The 18,025-nt window shown below is 43.5% G+C and overlaps 1 protein-coding gene across 1 annotated transcript in view; it reads left to right on the top strand.

The window, feature by feature from the left end:
- Positions 1-14,810, top strand: part of ABCC8 (ATP binding cassette subfamily C member 8) — a 1,583,626-nt gene extending 1,568,816 nt beyond the window's left edge. Inside the window, exons 39-41 of the mRNA XM_069623778.1 lie at positions 4,081-4,214; positions 9,580-9,642; positions 14,589-14,810. Of these exons, the coding sequence (XP_069479879.1) occupies positions 4,081-4,214; positions 9,580-9,642; positions 14,589-14,726 (335 nt within the window). The 3' untranslated portion in view covers positions 14,727-14,810. The remainder of the gene's footprint in view (positions 1-4,080; positions 4,215-9,579; positions 9,643-14,588) is intronic.
- Positions 14,811-18,025: the final 3,215 nt, after the last annotated feature.

Raw genomic sequence — 18,025 nt, 5'->3', positions numbered from 1 at the left:
TAACAAATTTTTTAAGATTACTTCATAACATGTATTCTATTAGCTGTGTTTGTGGTTTAAAATATGTGAGAATCTACAAATAGTTCACCACTGCCCTGTGCTAAAATCCAGCATTGCATTGAATAGAAATGCTATCATAAATGTCTCCTTGTGGTGATAATCGCAAGGGTTGGAACGGGGGTGGGGGTGGGTAACAGCCTGACAGCCCGAGTTATCGGCCTTAGCAAACTAAGGGCCGATAACGAGGGCACTGGGCCGTTACCCCGTTCCAGCACTTGGAACGTGGGATCAAGGCTATTAGCACCCCGGGTTGCCAAAGTGGTAAACCGGGGTGCTAAAAAATAAATATTTTCTTTCGTTCAATGGAATGCCACGCGCATCCTGTTCAAAAAAGGAAAATGCTTTTACAAAATATCCATACAGAGCCCCTCTTCCCTTTCCATGGCGGGCGGCAAGAGTGGAGGGGAAGGTGCGGTGGCAGTGAATACCGCCACAGAAATATGGTTAGTGGGGTGTGGGGAGGAGGGAAAAACCAAAAAATGGGACAGAGGGTGGGTTGAAGATGGCAAAGGGGCGAGTCGGCCATCAGGCGGGATGGAACATGGGCATTCACCGGCAGCTCAAGTCTGCGTTCCTAGACACCTGATTGGCTGGCTCCCCCACCAGGGTGCTAATATCAATTAATGGATCTGATTTGTCACAGACAAGTCAGAAGAAAGAATCTGAAAAGCTGGACACACCTTTGATTGAAGTGTTTTGATGGCAACTAGAATTGTGCTCTGTGCTGCCTATTACACACAGCACTGTGACATCATAACCAACTGTTATATATTATTACAGTTAGTTGACATGCCATTTCTTATTACAGGTGAGTAGTGTTGTCAAAACTAGAAATATAGACTGTAATAAGAACATTGTGTACAAGGTGTTAAACAGATATTCCAGGCTTGCAAATATATCAAAAAGTATAGTAGTCATAATAATGATATCTTGAAGAGAGTCAGGGTGAGCGTGGGGATAGCCGAGAAGGTCCAGGAGTTAGAAAAAGGAGGGGTAATGCACAGGGTTGTCCAACTCCCGGCCTCGAGGGCCAGAATCCTGATGGGTTTTCAGGATATCCCTCATTGATGTTCATGGGAAAAAAGGCCCCTACATTTAGAATCATTGTTTGCACATGTATCTCTTGAACATTAATGAGTGGTACCCTGAAGATCCAACATGTTTCCCGCCCACGAGGCATGGAGTTGGACAACCCTGACGGTAACAGGTTTCGTAAATGGGAGCAAGTATACACAATTGTGTACTTATGAAAATCTTCATTTCAAAAGATTGAGAGATGATAGGTGTCTCTGGGGAAACACATTGTGCATGATCGGCTCACAGCGACCCCCCCACCGCACCACCTCATCATGCACCAATGCAGAATGCCCTCATGTTCCCTTGGTTCTATAAAGGAAATTTGTGAGATCCAGAGTATGAAGGTCAGAGTAGCAGCCATTCATGTGTGAGTCAATGATAAATAACGTTATCCACAGACAAAGAATGTATTATTAAACTACTGTTAGAAAATGTAGAACATTGATTAAAAAGCAACGCAGCTGGACTTTGACTAAAGAACAAGCTAATCAAGCAATAATCCCAGATGTGCGGTGCACAATCGCCATGCATTGGCCTAGCCCCCAGTCGCAACAAGGCCACTAATGCCATTACCTGACGGCAATGCCTCCAGGGGGCTAATTTCTTTTTTTTTGTCAGTTGAGTAACAGCGCAGTAGCTGTTTCTTAAGTCATAAGAAAACAACACAGGAAAACAGCAGCCGCGAACAATGACGAAGGGTTTTTCTCATATTCCTGTCTGCTTTTGCATTCAGTCATCGGATGAGTGACAGAGCAAAGAGGATACAGCATTACAGTAATGGACAAGTAGGTGCTGGCAGAGGAGTGTGAAGGTGGTGAGGGGTAAGCAAACAGGTGTGTCTGTAGGGGGAGGGCAGAGCGGAGACCGATGTCGGTGCCAGGGATTAACATGGCATCCTGCTCATTAGGGGGCCTGCACGGTGGGGAATCCCTTCAAAGCTCCCTGATTGGCTGCAAGGCCTCCTAACATCACCTTCTGGGTTCTAATGAAAAATAAACAGTGGTGCTTTACACTAAAACATACCATAAACCTGTGATGCTTAAGAATTCAGCAAGGATGCTGGAATACATGGATGGTTTTGAAATTAATTCTCAAACATGGCTTTCTATTAAGTTCATCATGGAAGGTACCTTGCTTCCATAAAAGGTGATACGCTGTCTCACTAAAGAAAGTAAATGCAAAGGTACCTGGTTGAGGGCATTGCAACGTCTTCTGGTTTCTTTCACGTGTCATGAACTTCTTTGGACTTCTATAACTATTACAGGCTGTATCTGAACCTTAGAACTGCAATCACAGAAGGAAAGATGTGGTCAATCACTACCACATTCTGGGCTGGTCGTGATAAAACATCATGTTGGCACAGGAACAGCTCCTAGATATTTTGTCGGAAGTACTAGGCACTCAGACGTGCAAGACTGCAAGTAGCTGCAGGAAGTGTTTTTTTGTACTTGCTCGTGGCTCGGACTAGCTGAGGCTTTGCTACAAAAGCCACTAGGGTTTCAGGATGGCAATCAGACATGGCGATGATCTCAGACAAATAGCTACATATGTATATTAATGGGAAGACTTCGTTTCACTTCAAGTGAAGTGGCTGGCCTTTAGTAAGCAGGGCTAGAGTGGCTCCCAGGTATCCATGTTGAACTATGATGTGAGGTTAGGCCTGTCCTGCAGTCCTTTAAATGGACAGGTATGATTGTCTTTAATACAGCACTCCCTAAAGACCCTGAGGCATAGGCACACAACCTGGCCATGTCGGGGGATCACTTCAGTTAGAGTATCTTTAAGGCCCTGCTGTAAGGATCTAACCATCCAGTCCGCTACTGGATCACACTGTCATGGCAGGGAGTTAAGGCCAGTGCATGTCACACAATGAGGCCATCCACATACATGCATATCGTTCATATCATGGCCTTGCTTAAAGCAAGGAATGTATAAAATACAGAACTGCCTGGGCCATTTAGAGGCTAACCTTGCCGCTGTGGGCTGCGGAGGCAGGGGGTGTGTTGGACTGACTTGGATTTAACAAAATGGAGTGTGCGAAAGGAAATAGTAAATACCTTTACTCTCAGTTTTGTGAAAAATAGAAATGCCACCTGCAAATTATGCATTTTATGCAGCTTTTACAAAACACTCCTAATTGTAAATGCAGGTGCTAAATAAAAGGTGTTTCCTAGAAATCCACATGGTTTACCTCTGCATGAACATATCATGCAGGTGTAAAACTAGGTATTTTCTCAGGTGGAGTGGGAATGAAGGGGAGGAATTGTATTGCTCCCCCTGTCTCCCGCTCTGCCTACAAACACCTTTAACATCTCTGGAGCGTAACCCACCTATACATTAGTTTACCAACTACCACCTTACGTATTACTCACACAGGATCGAAAATGACTCGTACGTGCTGGTAGCATGCAGAAAACCCAAAATGCATATATTGGTATGCCAAAAGCCCCAGTAAGCCCCCACTAAAGCATAGCTCACCGGGTTAAGCACCTGCTTCAGGGATCTGCGGCCAACCCACTATCACAAGTTCCAATTCTGGCACGGCCATCTCATCTGTATACACGTCTTAAATTGATTATTGTTTTATTGGCCTATAGTCTCAGCTACAATTGTAACCCTTAAATGCAGGCAGGATCTGACATGAAGGGATATATGGCAGTGTGCCATTGTTAGTCATTAATGCATGCTACATTTCATGTATACAAATTCAATAGCAATCTCATGAGCAAATAAGTGTAGACGTTTTTAAAACGGTCTCAAACATCAAAAGGGGGATAGGTTTAAATATCACATTCGCATGTGGTGCAGAAGTCAGAACAGCGCTGCAGCTTTATAATTTAGGTAAAGAGTTGGACGAATAGAGAAACAAATTCAGCACTATGTATACTTAGAAAAGGATGTTGCCTGGATACTGTACACAGTGTTTTTTGATTTTTTTCTCAGATGCCATTGTCACTGAAGGCGGAGAAAACTTTAGCCTGGGGCAACGACAGCTGTTCTGCTTAGCAAGGGCATTTGTGCGGAAGACCAGCATTTTAATCATGGATGAAGCGACTGCATCCATAGACATGGCGACGGTGAGTGTCCCCGACTATTGCGGGCCTTTTCCATACTGCATGAATTCTGCGTGCAGCGTGAGGTGAATAGGAGGACAAGCACCTGGTCTACACCTCCGCCTCCTCACTGAAATAGACAGGGTGTCTGGTCATTACAGCATTGACCTCTAGCAGTGCCAGCAGCACTAATACATCCGTTCCTTTTGTTGTCCAGCCTAACAAACCATAGCAATTTATATTAATTTGCCAATCCCAGGTTTTGGGCCTCTGTGGCACAGCAGGCTTCCAATCCAGAGCGCTGCTGTGCTTTGATTTTGTAGAATTGTACCATGCACCTACTAACAACTTGAAACCGAGGTACCCTGCAAGAATTTTTAAAAAACTGGATCTGCTAAAGTTAAGATATTCACTTTTTAAAGCATAACACAATTCTCCATAATTTAGATCTGCACAGTAGGGCAAGTGTGTAAAGGAATACACTAATCTGTTGATTACCTCTGTGCATTCACACACCTACGACTACAAACAATAAACCTGAAGAGTCTTAGTGGACTCACAATAGGCTAGGAACATGCATACATACAATATGCTCCAAATCAATGCATATCCAGCTTTTGCACACCTCACAAACACACACACCCACCACAGTTCCACACATGCACGCCCACACTCACACCACACACACGACGCAAGAATACTCTTGGAAAATGTGTATGCATATCGGATGTGCTAAGAAAACAAGTAAACACAATACAAATGGTGTGCTCAATATGAACATGCACAAATTAAACAGATAGGTATGCATAGAGAACACACACACACCCCACACAGGAAAAGGCAACACACTTTGAGCACGCACATACACACAGAAACTGTAAACAACACTCTCTGAATAGATGTGTGCTTAGAATACAGCTAATGACAGTACACCAGTACAATAAATATAGATCATAAGTGAGCACAGACCACATGTTCAGAATATTTCCCCTTTTGTAATGGCTTGGCAGGCAAAGAATGATGGTCTGGAGGGTTACCCAGAGCAATGCCAGAGGTTAATATTAATTCTAAACCTTCCAGCCATCACCTCTTTTGTTTTGCTTTAGTCACCCCGAGTGGGACGGGTATGCCCAGATGTGGGTCCTGTTCCTGCTGGGCCTAGAGACCCAAGCTACTCCTCACTGATGACACCCAACAAGGCGGAAACATGCCTCAGAATCCTTGTGGTTTTGTGCAGAAGGTATGTGAGCAAACAGTTCTTGCTTGACTGCCCTTTTTGGGGTGGGGCCAAGTCTGATTTGCATATGGTCTTCGCCTTTTGTGATGGCTTGGCAGGCAAAGAGCGATGGTCTGTAGGGTGGCCAAGAGCAATTCCAGAGATTAAATGTATTCTAAACCTTCCAGCCATCACCTCTTTTGTTTTGCTTTAGTCACCCCCAGTGGGACGGGTATGCCCAGATGTGGGTCCTGTTCCTGCTGGGCCTAGAGATCCATGCTACTCCTCACTGATGACACCCAACAAGGCTGAAACATGCCTAGGAATGCTTGTAGTTTTGTGCAGTAGGGATGTGACCAAGCAGTTATTGCTGGACTTCCCCTTTTGGGGTGGGATCAAGTCTGATTTGCATATGGTCTTCCCCTTTTGTGATGGCTTGGCAGGCAAAGAGCGATGATCTGTAGGGTGGCCGAGTGCAATGCCAGAGGTTAAAATTAATTCTAAACCTTCCAGTCATCACCTCATTTGCTTTGCTATAGGCACAACAAATTCCAGGCAGTGTACACATACAGTATGCTCACACTGCACATACGCACTGGAAATATGCTTATAATACACATGTGCATTGTAGAAACCTGCCTAATAAATCCATTACGATTACCACGGCAGCAGCAACAGTAAGGTTCTGTTCTCTACAGCTGTAGGGAAATGGAGAGAGACACTTTCAGAGTACCCCTGTCCTGAAAATGAGGCGACTGAGCACAGATTTTGCTTCTTTTTTTGGGGTCTTATAAAATGAGAATCATAACTAAAAGAGTAAGATAACATTTTGTCACTTACTTTAACAATAGGCGTTCAAATGGTCCATACTACGACCTTGCAGAACATGGCTTAGTAGCACCATTATATGCCAGTACAATGCTGCTTGTCCTACCAGCGTGATACAATTTCTGCCCATGGTGGATTGCTCCATCATATGCAATGAGCCACAGTCTAGTGACCAACACTCATGTGACCCTTATTCCAGTTCTCAGGCAGGAATCCCTCACCTCAAACAATAAGGGGGGACTCCAGGTCAAAATGCCACAGGATCATTCCTGGTCTGATATATACTTTATTAAGCAACACAAGACCTAGGGCATATATGTGTTAAATAAATCTTTTGTGACACTGAAATGGCTTGAGTAGACGTAGAAGCAACAGAAATGAATACATCAATCTCTAGGTTCAACATACATATATAAGAATGTATGAATAACTAAGATATCATATAAATGACATATAAAGTCACCAGTGCAAATTAAAAGATAATAAGACTTAATATTTCTCAAAGTACCGTCACTACATATAATCGATGACAGTCAAAGAATCACATCAATAGTACCAAATAAAAACATATACAAACATTGACACAGAAAACAAAAATTAATAAACAGTGCAGATCAATAAATTCAGTTGTCTTGAGTAAAAGGGGAAGTCCTTTGTGAATTTTGCCCAGAGACCCACCATTTGTCCTTGGCTGAAAGGAGCTCACATATTGCATTGTGTAAAAACAGCCTTGATTCTTTGACACACAACGTGATTTACTGATGCGGGTTCACTTTGCTTTTGTGCTGAAAATACACGGCTGTTTATTTCAGTCATTCATAAAATGCACTTTTAATTATGTGCTGTTTGTTTTTCTGCTGAAAAGCATGAATCCTCACAGTGCACCACCTTTGGATTGGGTGGCATTTTCAGTGAAGATGCTGGATTTATTTCTCAGCCAGTAATGTGATGTGCTTTTGCAATCTGCACTTGGATTACATTTTTGTTTTAGGTTTCTCTGAATTTCAACTGCAGTCCACCTAAATAAGCGCCCTTTTCAGCACAGGTTTTCTGAATGCTGGAATGTCATTTCCCCAGGCCCTTCAGTTACATTGGGTTGGGGCCTTTGATTACACCCCACAACATCTATCATGTGGCTCTTGGTTAAGGTCATTGTGAATATCTAACTCACTGCCTTTCCTTAGTGAGGTGTAACCCTGGGATATCTATAATAGTGAATGCCAAACCATCTTCTTGCCCTAGTGAAGTGAGGTCCCAAACATGCTTGGACTTGGTGGATACCTTTTCGAGGGCACCAAAACCACCCTCTTCGTTCTATGCATTTCCATTCTGGGCCCGCCCAGATCTTCACTATCACTTTCTCTGGAAACCTGAAATATATTTTGAGGATCCACATCACTGGGAGAATCAAAATGACAAGGACAGCCCCGGTCAGTCTGAGAGTGCCGGTCCCGATCAGAGTGCAATAATGGTTTGCCATGAGCCTTATACCCACAGTCCAGATGCATGGCCACAACTCACAATGGAAGGAATCTCCAAATTTGTATGTGGATGAATTTCTAAAAACAGATGTAGCAGTTCTGGTTTTCCTATCATTGTGTTTCAGTCCAGTAAGCTTAATGTTAGAACATCTCTGTGGTCAAGTAACTGCAGTCTTATTATTGGTTCTAAATTTAAGTTTCTAATAGCTAATTGATCATTCGATAGTAGGAGTAAAGCCTCCAGCTAACTATATAGTGAACTTGCCTTTGCAACAATCACACTTCGGATCTGCCCTTAGTGAGAGAGGCATTCCCTCCAAAAACTCTGCTACTTGACACGAACGACACAAGCTTAAAACCAGTAGTAGCTGATAATCTCTGTTAATGTGATTGCCATGCAGGAACCATGCAAGGTATCCCTTTGACAATTCATGTTATAAATATATTGTCTGTCAGTCCCATGTAAAGCCTAAAGTAGGTCCAGATTGAAACATGTGTTTGCACATAGAGTGCACATGGAGAAGAACAATGTACACATAGAATTTCTATTTGCTATGTACACATGTTTTTGAACTTTCAAAAATCAACTAAATGGAGTTTATAGAACAAGGATTTTTTTAAATGTAATTTATATATAAAAATAGAGTCTATAGATACCATTAAGTGGTCTGCATGCAATCAAGCCCTGTACTCAAGAAACAGAAATCACCTGTATTGATGAGCATTTGGCATTCTGCCCAAGCCCTGAGTCGGATAAGGAGCAAGGCCACAGATTTCTAATAACCCAGCCCATGTCAAGAGTCTTTATCGTCTGCTGCTTCCCAAATGCGCGCACGCAGCCCATGTCAAGAGTCTTTATCGTCTGCTGCTTCCCAAATGCGCGCACGCAGCCCATGCCAAGAGTCTTTATCGTCTGCTGCTTCCCAAATGCGCGCACGCAGCCCATGCCAAGAGTCTTTATCGTCTGCTGCTTCCCAAATGCGCGCACGCAGCCCATGTCAAGAGTCTTTATCGTCTGCTGCTTCCCAAATGCGCGCACGCAGCCCATGCCAAGAGTCTTTATCATCTGCTGCTTCCCAAATGCGCGCACGCAGCCCATGCCAAGAGTCTATATCATCTGCTGCTTCCCAAATGCGCGCGCGCAGCCCATGCCAAGAGTCTTTATCATCTGCTGCTTCCCAAATGCGCGCGCGCAGCCCATGCCAAGAGTCTTTATCATCTGCTGCTTCCCAAATGCGTGCACACAGCCCATGTCAAGAGTCTTTATCATCTGCTGCTTCCCAAATGCGTGCACACAGCCCATGCCAAGAGTCTTTATCATCTGCTGCTTCCCAAATGCGTGCACACAGCCCATGTCAAGAGTCTATATCATCTGCTGCTTCCCAAATGCGTGCACACAGCCCATGTCAAGAGTCTATATCATCTGCTGCTTCCCAAATGCGTGCACACACAAGCCCAGACACTCTGCTTGAAAAACAACAAGTAAAATACTCTGAATAAATGTGAGTTCATGCAATACAGTGAGCACAGACAATGCACACACAATTTTGCATATGCACGAAGGCGGAGCTCTGAATGAATATCCACCCAGAATGACACCAACCCCACACACATCCCACACATGCACACAACACACTGTTCTGATCAGAAGCCCCTCCTATTATGTCATCAGAGGGGCTGTAGAAGAATGTGTTTCCTCTGCGCCTCTGTTGCCTCATTAAGGTGCATGCTGCCAGATTGTTTTATCATGTTTAAAATGTCCCACACATATAAACTGCCCACATACATACGCAATCTGTAAATATGTAACACTAAGGTTCTGCTTTCACACTATAAAGTTATTATTTTCTGGTTTCTCCCGCAGGAAAATATTTTACAGAAGGTGGTAATGACGGCCTTTGATGATCGCACAGTGGTAACGATCGCTGTAAGTACCCATACCGCACCATATGTCACGCTGTTAAAGAAGAAGGAGGGATTACACCAGCATGGATACACGGCTGTGCTGGCAGATGGTGCAAACGCTACTGATAATAGACTTAAGTTGTATTTGCATTGAGCTTTTCCCAGACCACACTTACAGCATGCCTGTCTATATACAATTACCATTCATGCATATGGGTCGAAAGAAAGGCGAGTCAGCTTCATTGGCAGCCATCTTTTAGCACTTGTATATCAATTCACGTACATGTTTAGACAGCTTCAGGTTTTGGATGTGAGGGGAAGCTGTCTGTTCAGACACTCCTGGCAAAGTATGTAGTTATAGGATTGAATTAAAAGAGACTTGCCCTATGTCCGGTTCTGTGAAATAGAAAACAGAAAAGTGATGATTTTTTTATCTGTTACAAGCAACTAAATGTATGTTAAACACAACTTCATAATTTACACCCAAAACAATACAATTAGTAACAGCAAATGAGCATAGGGCAGGCTTTCTAACAGCTTCACAAATAGTGTGCGGCAAATATTGACGAAGCACTGAAACTCGCCAATGTGGCCCACATTTTTTTGTTGTTGGACACTTATTTTGTGGTGGGCCACTTTATTTTGGCTGCCCAGGTTCATTTCTGGTCCGAGTCCGACCCTGGCGGTGGTTGTTAGAGGTGTGGTGAGAATACAGAGCAGAGAGGTTTATTATCCATGCTTTTTAAGTATGAACTCTGTTTTAAAAATATGTTTTTAGTTATTCGCATTAGCCCTCTTCCTTGAATACATGGTGTCTACGTCCCCTACTAATATCCCACTGAAATATAGCCAACCCCCCGTACTACGGTCTTATCTATGTGTTGTCTGGTTCCCCTTTCTTCTGTGCCATGATCCCGTCACTACTCTCTGGTCAGTTGCTCATTACCTGTCCCTCTTTTGTATGGCACCTGGTCCAGGATTGCAACCATAGCTGTGATTGCCTATTTGTAAGTCTTACTGGTTACACCAATACATTAGTACAAATGCAAATGAAAACGTCGGCCACGAGGTGCTCGATACAGAACAGCATGCTTAAGTGGTTCTGGCTAAAGTGTGATTCTAGAAGGCAGGTAAGTGGAAACATGCCTGCGGCGCGGCCCACTCTAAAGTTGCTGTGCTTTCTATCTTATTTCATTGTTATAAATTCACAACTTTAGACACTGAGGGGAAGTGATTTACACAGGATCACTTCATTTGGATTCGTCAAATGGCAAAGCAAGCATTGGGGCCAATGTCTGCACCTTCCAAAGTCAAGATATTATCCTGTAGACTTTGACCTGCTTTTCCGAATGTTACATCAAACGTCGAAGTGCTTAACCAGAGCAGAACCTCTCGAGAACGCTGGTATTTAGTAGCAGTACAGATAGATGTCTATGTTGCCTTGAATACCTTTAAGAAAACTCATAGTGAGGTTTGTCCCTTGAGTGCTTTAAAAATCACCTAAAAGGAAACTACATTATGAGTAACATGACTGTAAAGTGTACTGCTCTGCTTAGTACATTATCAACCTGCATCTATAGCTTCACCTGCGTTTATATCTTCCTGTTTGTGTAATTCGGGCAAGTAAATACTATTGTGTCATTTTTATGTGATCCTACACAAATCGAAATAATTCAGTTTAACATCTAGGAATTTCATGAAATGAGATGTGTAGTAGTTTTCTTTTGCCAAACTCCACATCATTGTGTAAACATAATCGGATTGATAATGCAAGGACAACATGCAGGTAGATTACCTGTGTAGTTATCATAAGTCACGTACAAGCCAAACATCCCAAGAGATATGATACACCCACTGAGGAAAAGACTCCCTGATGTGCTCAAGTTAAGCCTCGTTCTAGTTAAAGACATATTCCAGGTTCTCAAAAAAACAAAAAACATTTGCTTTAATGTATGTGCATGGATGGAAAAGGAGAAAACAACTCCCCTACAATTCGGGAATGAGCAAAAATGAAAAGACACACACTAGCATGTTGTACACGAGTTCATGTATGACAGGCAATTTAATAATTAGGTTATTAGTATTACTTCGAATGTTCTATGTTGATGAAGTCTTGCAAAAGCATGTCTCTATACACGTGCACATCATTTATGAACAGGGCACTGTTTTGCAATCATTTAACACAGTGGGCCGAATTACACGGATGGCGGAGAACCATGGCGCTATTAGCGCCATGGTTCATGCCGGTAAAATACCGGCACCGCCTTGGCGGAAAGGGGAATTACCGCCCCATTCCAAGGTTGGCGGGGCGGTAATTCCCCCTTCCACCATTGCCCTTCCCCATTCCCATTTTTGGCCCATAGGGCTCACTGGGAATGGGGAAGGCGCTAATTACGGTACCGCAAATTGCGGTACCGTAATTAGCTCCCTGGGTCCCTTTGCGGGTTGGCATTTAACGCCTGCAAAAAGCAGGCGTTAAATCCCCCAACCCGCAAAGGGATCTCGTAGTAAGGCGTAAGGATTTACCAGTACCGGTATTTTACCGGTACCGGTAAATCCTTACCGCCATCCGTGTAATGAGGCCCAGTGTATTCTATTCTACTGAACAATGTGCAACGCAAAACAAATATTTGTAATGATCCTAAACGATTAGGTGTCTTGAGTCCTGCAATGCTACTTCGAGGCTCTCAATCCTATTGGAGTTCAAAGTGCAGTTAAGAATTCACATTTGCAAGCAAGATGAGTCCCTAGGCATTGGAGGCACACTATGCTAGTGCCATAACATCGTGAATAAGCAGCTCATATGGCCGAAAACAATGAACACAATACAGTGCACTAAATCATTGCTGGGCACTCAGTAGCAAGGATTCATGGGCAGTTAGTAGCAAGGATTCATGGGCAGTCGTTAGCAAGGATTCATGGGCAGTCAGTAGCAAGGATTCATGGGCAGTCAGTAGCAAGGATTCATGGGCAGTCGGTAGCAAGGATTCATGGGCAGTCGGTAGCAAGGATTCATGGGCAGATGGTAGCAAGGATTCATGGGCAGTCAGTAGCAAGGATTCATGGGCAGTCGGTAGCAAGGATTCATGGGCAGTCAGTAGCAAGGATTCATGGGCAGTCGGTAGCAAGGATTGCTGGGCAGTCGGTAGCAAGGATTCATGGGCAGTCGGTAGCAAGGATTCATGGGCAGATGGTAGCAAGGATTCATGGGCAGTCGGTAGCAAGGATTCATGGGCAGTCAGTAGCAAGGATTCATGGGCAGTCGGTAGCAAGGATTCATGGGCAGTCAGAAGCAAGGATTCATGGGCAGTCAGTAGCAAGGATTCATGGGCAGTCAGTAGCAAGGATTCATGGGCAGTCAGTAGCAAGGATTCATGGGCAGTTAGTAGCAAGGATTCATGGGCAGTCGGTAGCAAGGATTCATGGGCAGTCAGTAGCAAGGATCATGGGCAGTCAGTAGCAAGGATTCATGGGCAGTCGGTAGCAAGGATTCATGGGCAGTCAGTAGCAAGGATTCATGGGCAGTCAGTAGCAAGGATTCATGGGCAGTCGGTAGCAAGGATTCATGGGCAGTCGGTAGCAAGGATTCATGGGCAGATGGTAGCAAGGATTCATGGGCAGTCAGTAGCAAGGATTCATGGGCAGTCAGTAGCAAGGATTCATGGGCAGTCGGTAGCAAGGATTCATGGGCAGTCAGTAGCAAGGATTCATGGGCAGTCGGTAGCAAGGATTGCTGGGCAGTCGGTAGCAAGGATTCATGGGCAGTCGGTAGCAAGGATTCATGGGCAGTCGGTAGCAAGGATTCATGGGCAGTCGGTAGCAAGGATTCATGGGCAGTCAGTAGCAAGGATTCATGGGCACTCAGTAGCAAGGATTCATGGGAAGTCGGTAGCAAGGATTCATGGGCAGTCAGTAGCAAGGATTCATGGGCAGTCGATAGCAAGGATTGCTGGGCAGTTGGTAGCAAGGATTCATGGGCAGTCGGTAGCAAGGATTCATGGGCAGTCGGTAGAAAGGATTCATGGGCAGTCGGTAGCAAGGATTCATGGGCAGATGGTAGCAAGGATACATGGGCAGTCAGTAGCAAGGATTCATGGGCAGTCGGTAGCAAGGATTCATGGGCAGTCGGTAGCAAGGATTCATGGGCAGTCAGTAGCAAGGATTCATGGGCACTCAGTAGCAAGGATTCATGGGCAGTCGGTAGCAAGGATTCATGGGCAGTCAGTAGCAAGGATTCATGGGCAGTCGGTAGCAAGGATTGCTGGGCAGTCGGTAGCAAGGATTCATGGGCAGTCGGTAGCAAGGATTCATGGGCAGTCAGTAGCAAGGATTCATGGGCAGTCAGTAGCAAGGATTCATGGGCAGTCGGTAGCAAAGATTCATGGGCAGTCAGTAGCAAGGATTCATGGGCAGTCGGTAGCAAGGATTCATGGGCAGTCGGTAGCAAGGATTCATGGCAGTCAGTAGCAAGGATTGCTGGGCAGTCGGTAGCAAGGATTCATTGGCAGTCAGAAGCAAGGATTCATGGGCAGTCAGTAGCAAGGATTCATGGGCAGTCGGTAGCAAGGATTCATGGGCAGTCGGTAGCAAGGATTCATGGGCACTCAGTAGCAAGGATTCATGGGCAGTCAGTAGCAAGGATTCATGGGCAGTCGGTAGCAAGGATTCATGGGCACTCAGTAGCAAGGATTCATGGGCAGTCGGTAGCAAGGATTCATGGGCAGTCAGTAGCAAGGATTCATGGGCAGTCGGTAGCAAGGATTCATGGGCAGTCGGTAGCAAGGATTCATGAGCTCATGCTGTGCTATACGTGGGTTCAGCTTCACATCCAATACATTGGCAAGGGGCATCTTTTTTCATTCAAGGCATCATATGTAAGTGATTTCTTAATATTTTGTGTTGCTGCTTTATAGTAAATACATTTTATTATGATATATTAACATACATTTTATTTTCCCTGTCTTCCAGCATCGGGTGCAAACCATTTTGAACGCGGACCTGGTCATTGTGATGAAGCGAGGGGTCATTTTGGAGTATGACAAGCCTGAGGTTTTGCTGGAACAAGAAGACAGTGTGTTTGCTTCTTTTGTACAAGCCGATAAATAAGTCTGTATTTTAACCTTTTCAAGTGCAATTGAATTACTAGTTTTCTAACTATGTAAAATAACTGTAAATAAAAAATCGGATTATTTAATACAATAAGTCTCTCAAGTGTCTTGTTGTACAGTATCATAATTCTATCTTCTAGAGCTAGTGCAATCAGGCTCCCTCTTTGAAAAATGTCCCCTCTCTTGCCCACTCACTGTGCTTGTGCCCTCCTACGGGTTGAAGGGACATGGCCACTTGACAGTGATAAAATGTCCCATACTTGCGAGCGACAAAATAGGAGTGTAAAAACCTTCGCTACATGATGCCAAATATCACAGCACAATTTTCCGAAGAAATTGCATATCGAGCCTACATTTTGAAAGTCGGTTTTAAAGGGGAACAGGCGACCTACAGCAGAAGCCACGGCTGTCACATGACACAGGGATATTTGTCTGCTCTGGCAAATGAAGAATATGCGCAACGGAAATGTGTGAGCCTAACTGAGAGCCAGAAGGCATAGCCTGCAACTATGTGTGCCACAGCACTAATCCAGGGTGCCATTACACTGCGCGGAAAAATGCTATGCCAGTAGAAATCATGCAGCTCTCATAAAGCACAACAATAGTTATCATTACACCAGTCATACATACATTTCCCGGGCATCTTCAGTTGTGCATATCATTGTTTTTGTGCTTTGTTAAAATATAATTAGAATATCCCGAAAATAAAAAGCACTCACAATTTCTACTCTATGCCAGAGGGCTGTCATCATATGCCACGTAACTTCAAAGTATTTCTGCATGTTGCCCAAACAACCAACGCTGATGTAAAACAATGTTAGCGTGTTGTTCATGCGTGTATTGCTGCTGCTGCTAATAATATGGTGCCCACTGTTCTGATCTCCCCTGCCATGTCTTCTGCCTGAATATGTCATGGTGCTCTCAAATATGCCAGACTTCATCTCATCAGGACATTAAGTCATTTTCCACATCGCCAAGACAATCCCCATATCGCTCCCTGGACATTACTAAGCCAATTTCCCATTGCCTCTGAAAATAGAACTCTAATCTTGCTGACTTCAAATAGTTGTTCCATGCCACCTTCTAGTGCCTCAAAAGGTTATCACACAAAGGTTTAACACTGCATTGTAACAGGCTCGCATGCCTCCAGTTAAGTGGATTGCCACGCGAGACCAATGATTCTTGAAAAATATCATTCCAGTTTCTCATTGCTCCCAGAGAACTGTACTATGTCAATTTCCTCCAAAGAATTGTCATGCCTTTTTTCACATTAGTTACAAAACAATGTGATACTGTCTTCAGCATTACTATGGCAGGTTCATGTTGCCCTATTTACACATATGCAATATAACCAATGTCACTTTGCTTAAAAAATGACTATGCCAGTGTATCATTGCCGCAGAAGATGGTCATGCCAGTATATGGCTTTTCGTGTCGGTTTTAAACCTCTATGTTATGCATGTTGGTGTGGGGTCTTTCTGGCGGCAGTGAGATAGCATGAACGTTTCATACAGCCTGCAGAATATTCCCATGACAGCTTAATAATGCTAAAAGGAATTTTCCATTCCAGTTTCAACACTACAATGACAGTTGCATAACCCAGTTAAGCACATTTTAATTTCACATTCCTCCAGGAAATAAAAATGCCGTTTCAAATTGTCCCCTAAAAATGTCGATGCCAGTTTTTACATTGCCAGCAAAAAATGTTTCACTGACAGGTACAATTGCCTTCAGGAAGTTGACGTCTCCATTATGTCCGGAATGGCATGCCATTTTCACAGTTCGCCAATAATTTGCATTATTAACCCAAATAATATGTCTCTAAAAATGGCATGCTATTTTCACATTGCCCAAAGAAATATATTCCATGTCAGTTTCTCACTACCCCAGAACATTTTCCCATGCCAGTTTTGGTGTGTATTTGTTCATTTGTCTGATTACTTTTGTACACGTATATACAGCTTTAAACACTTAAAGAACCCCAAAACCTATAATGTTGATAGTACACACTAGTGCCTTTTGTAATATATATATATATATATATTAATAATCAGGGCAGCAGATTAAAGTGGAACCATAACAATCAATACAACTCTGAGATCTGGGAAAGGTTGGATGCAAAGGGTACATCCAAATGTTGTGCACCAAATAATTTTAATCCGACATCCTCGAAAAATTATTTTCCCTGATTTGCGACTGGGGTGTGAAGAGGCCATTAGAGTGAGAAAACAGTTAGAACAAAGCTTCAAGCATTGGCTTAAGCAGCATAAAACACAGAGGAATATCAGAGAGGGCCAAGCTATGAAAAGTCATAAATAAGTATATTGGAGGTTTATGGTCCCTGTTGAATATCAATAGGATATATCATTCTGTTTAACCATCACAAACTCACAGAGCGAAAAACATGGACCACCACTTTGAAGAACGTTAAAACTAGAAGCAGTGGGGTGAAAGAACGAGTTAACAGTCCACTCTTTTGTAACTTACATTTTGACAGACGATTTAGAAATTATGATACATAAATTGAAAATATCTAGAGCAAGTGGGCCTGGTGGCTTATGAAATGCAGGCCTTAAGGCTGATGGCCGCATGTGGATGACATTATTTCATCAAACATTAAAAAGAGGAACATTTGCAACTTCCTGGTTGAAATCTACAATAGTCCCCATTTATTAAAAGGTCACCTTTAAGATATAGGCCTATCTCACTGACTGATTTATGTGACTAGTAAGGTGTTGGCCACTTTTGTTTTGCGGGACTTGGCAAATTAGTCAGAATCTCAATCTTCGATCAGAATGTTTCAAGCAGGCTTCCGTCAAAGCATAGGGACATCTTTGAGTGGAATGACTCACTATTGTCAGGAGTGCACAGGGCAATATATTTATGTCAGAGTACACACTGTAGTTTTGGGGTGAATAGGGTGGTAGCACTTACCATATAATAGAAACATGGTACATACCTAGCTGATCTTTGTGGAGGCAGGTTGTCACAAGAACTGAACTGTAAGGCCAGGAGCGTGTTGAAAGCAAAGTTACAGAGAGAAGAGAAGGCAGGCAAATATACTGGGTAACACAGATTGATCAGAAAAAAAGGGTGTACTGGTATGTGATAAGGGTCTCCATGAGATCAGGGAAAGCCCCTGGGATCGGTACCAACAGATTACTCTTAACAGCAATCATGCAGCAACTTCATAGGTAAGACATGCTGATGAGATGGTTGTACTCAGTGGAAGAGTAAAGTTGGATACCATATACTGAGACAAGTAAGACTCAAACAAACCAGACCAAGGCAACCAAA

Source organism: Ambystoma mexicanum, chromosome 11, assembly GCF_040938575.1.
Source record: "Ambystoma mexicanum isolate Mex_15411 chromosome 11, UKY_AmexF1_1, whole genome shotgun sequence".
Classification (NCBI taxonomy): Eukaryota; Metazoa; Chordata; class Amphibia; order Caudata; family Ambystomatidae; genus Ambystoma; species Ambystoma mexicanum.
The sequence above is the reverse complement of the archived record's forward strand: the minus strand, read 5'-3'. Positions and strand labels throughout refer to the sequence as shown.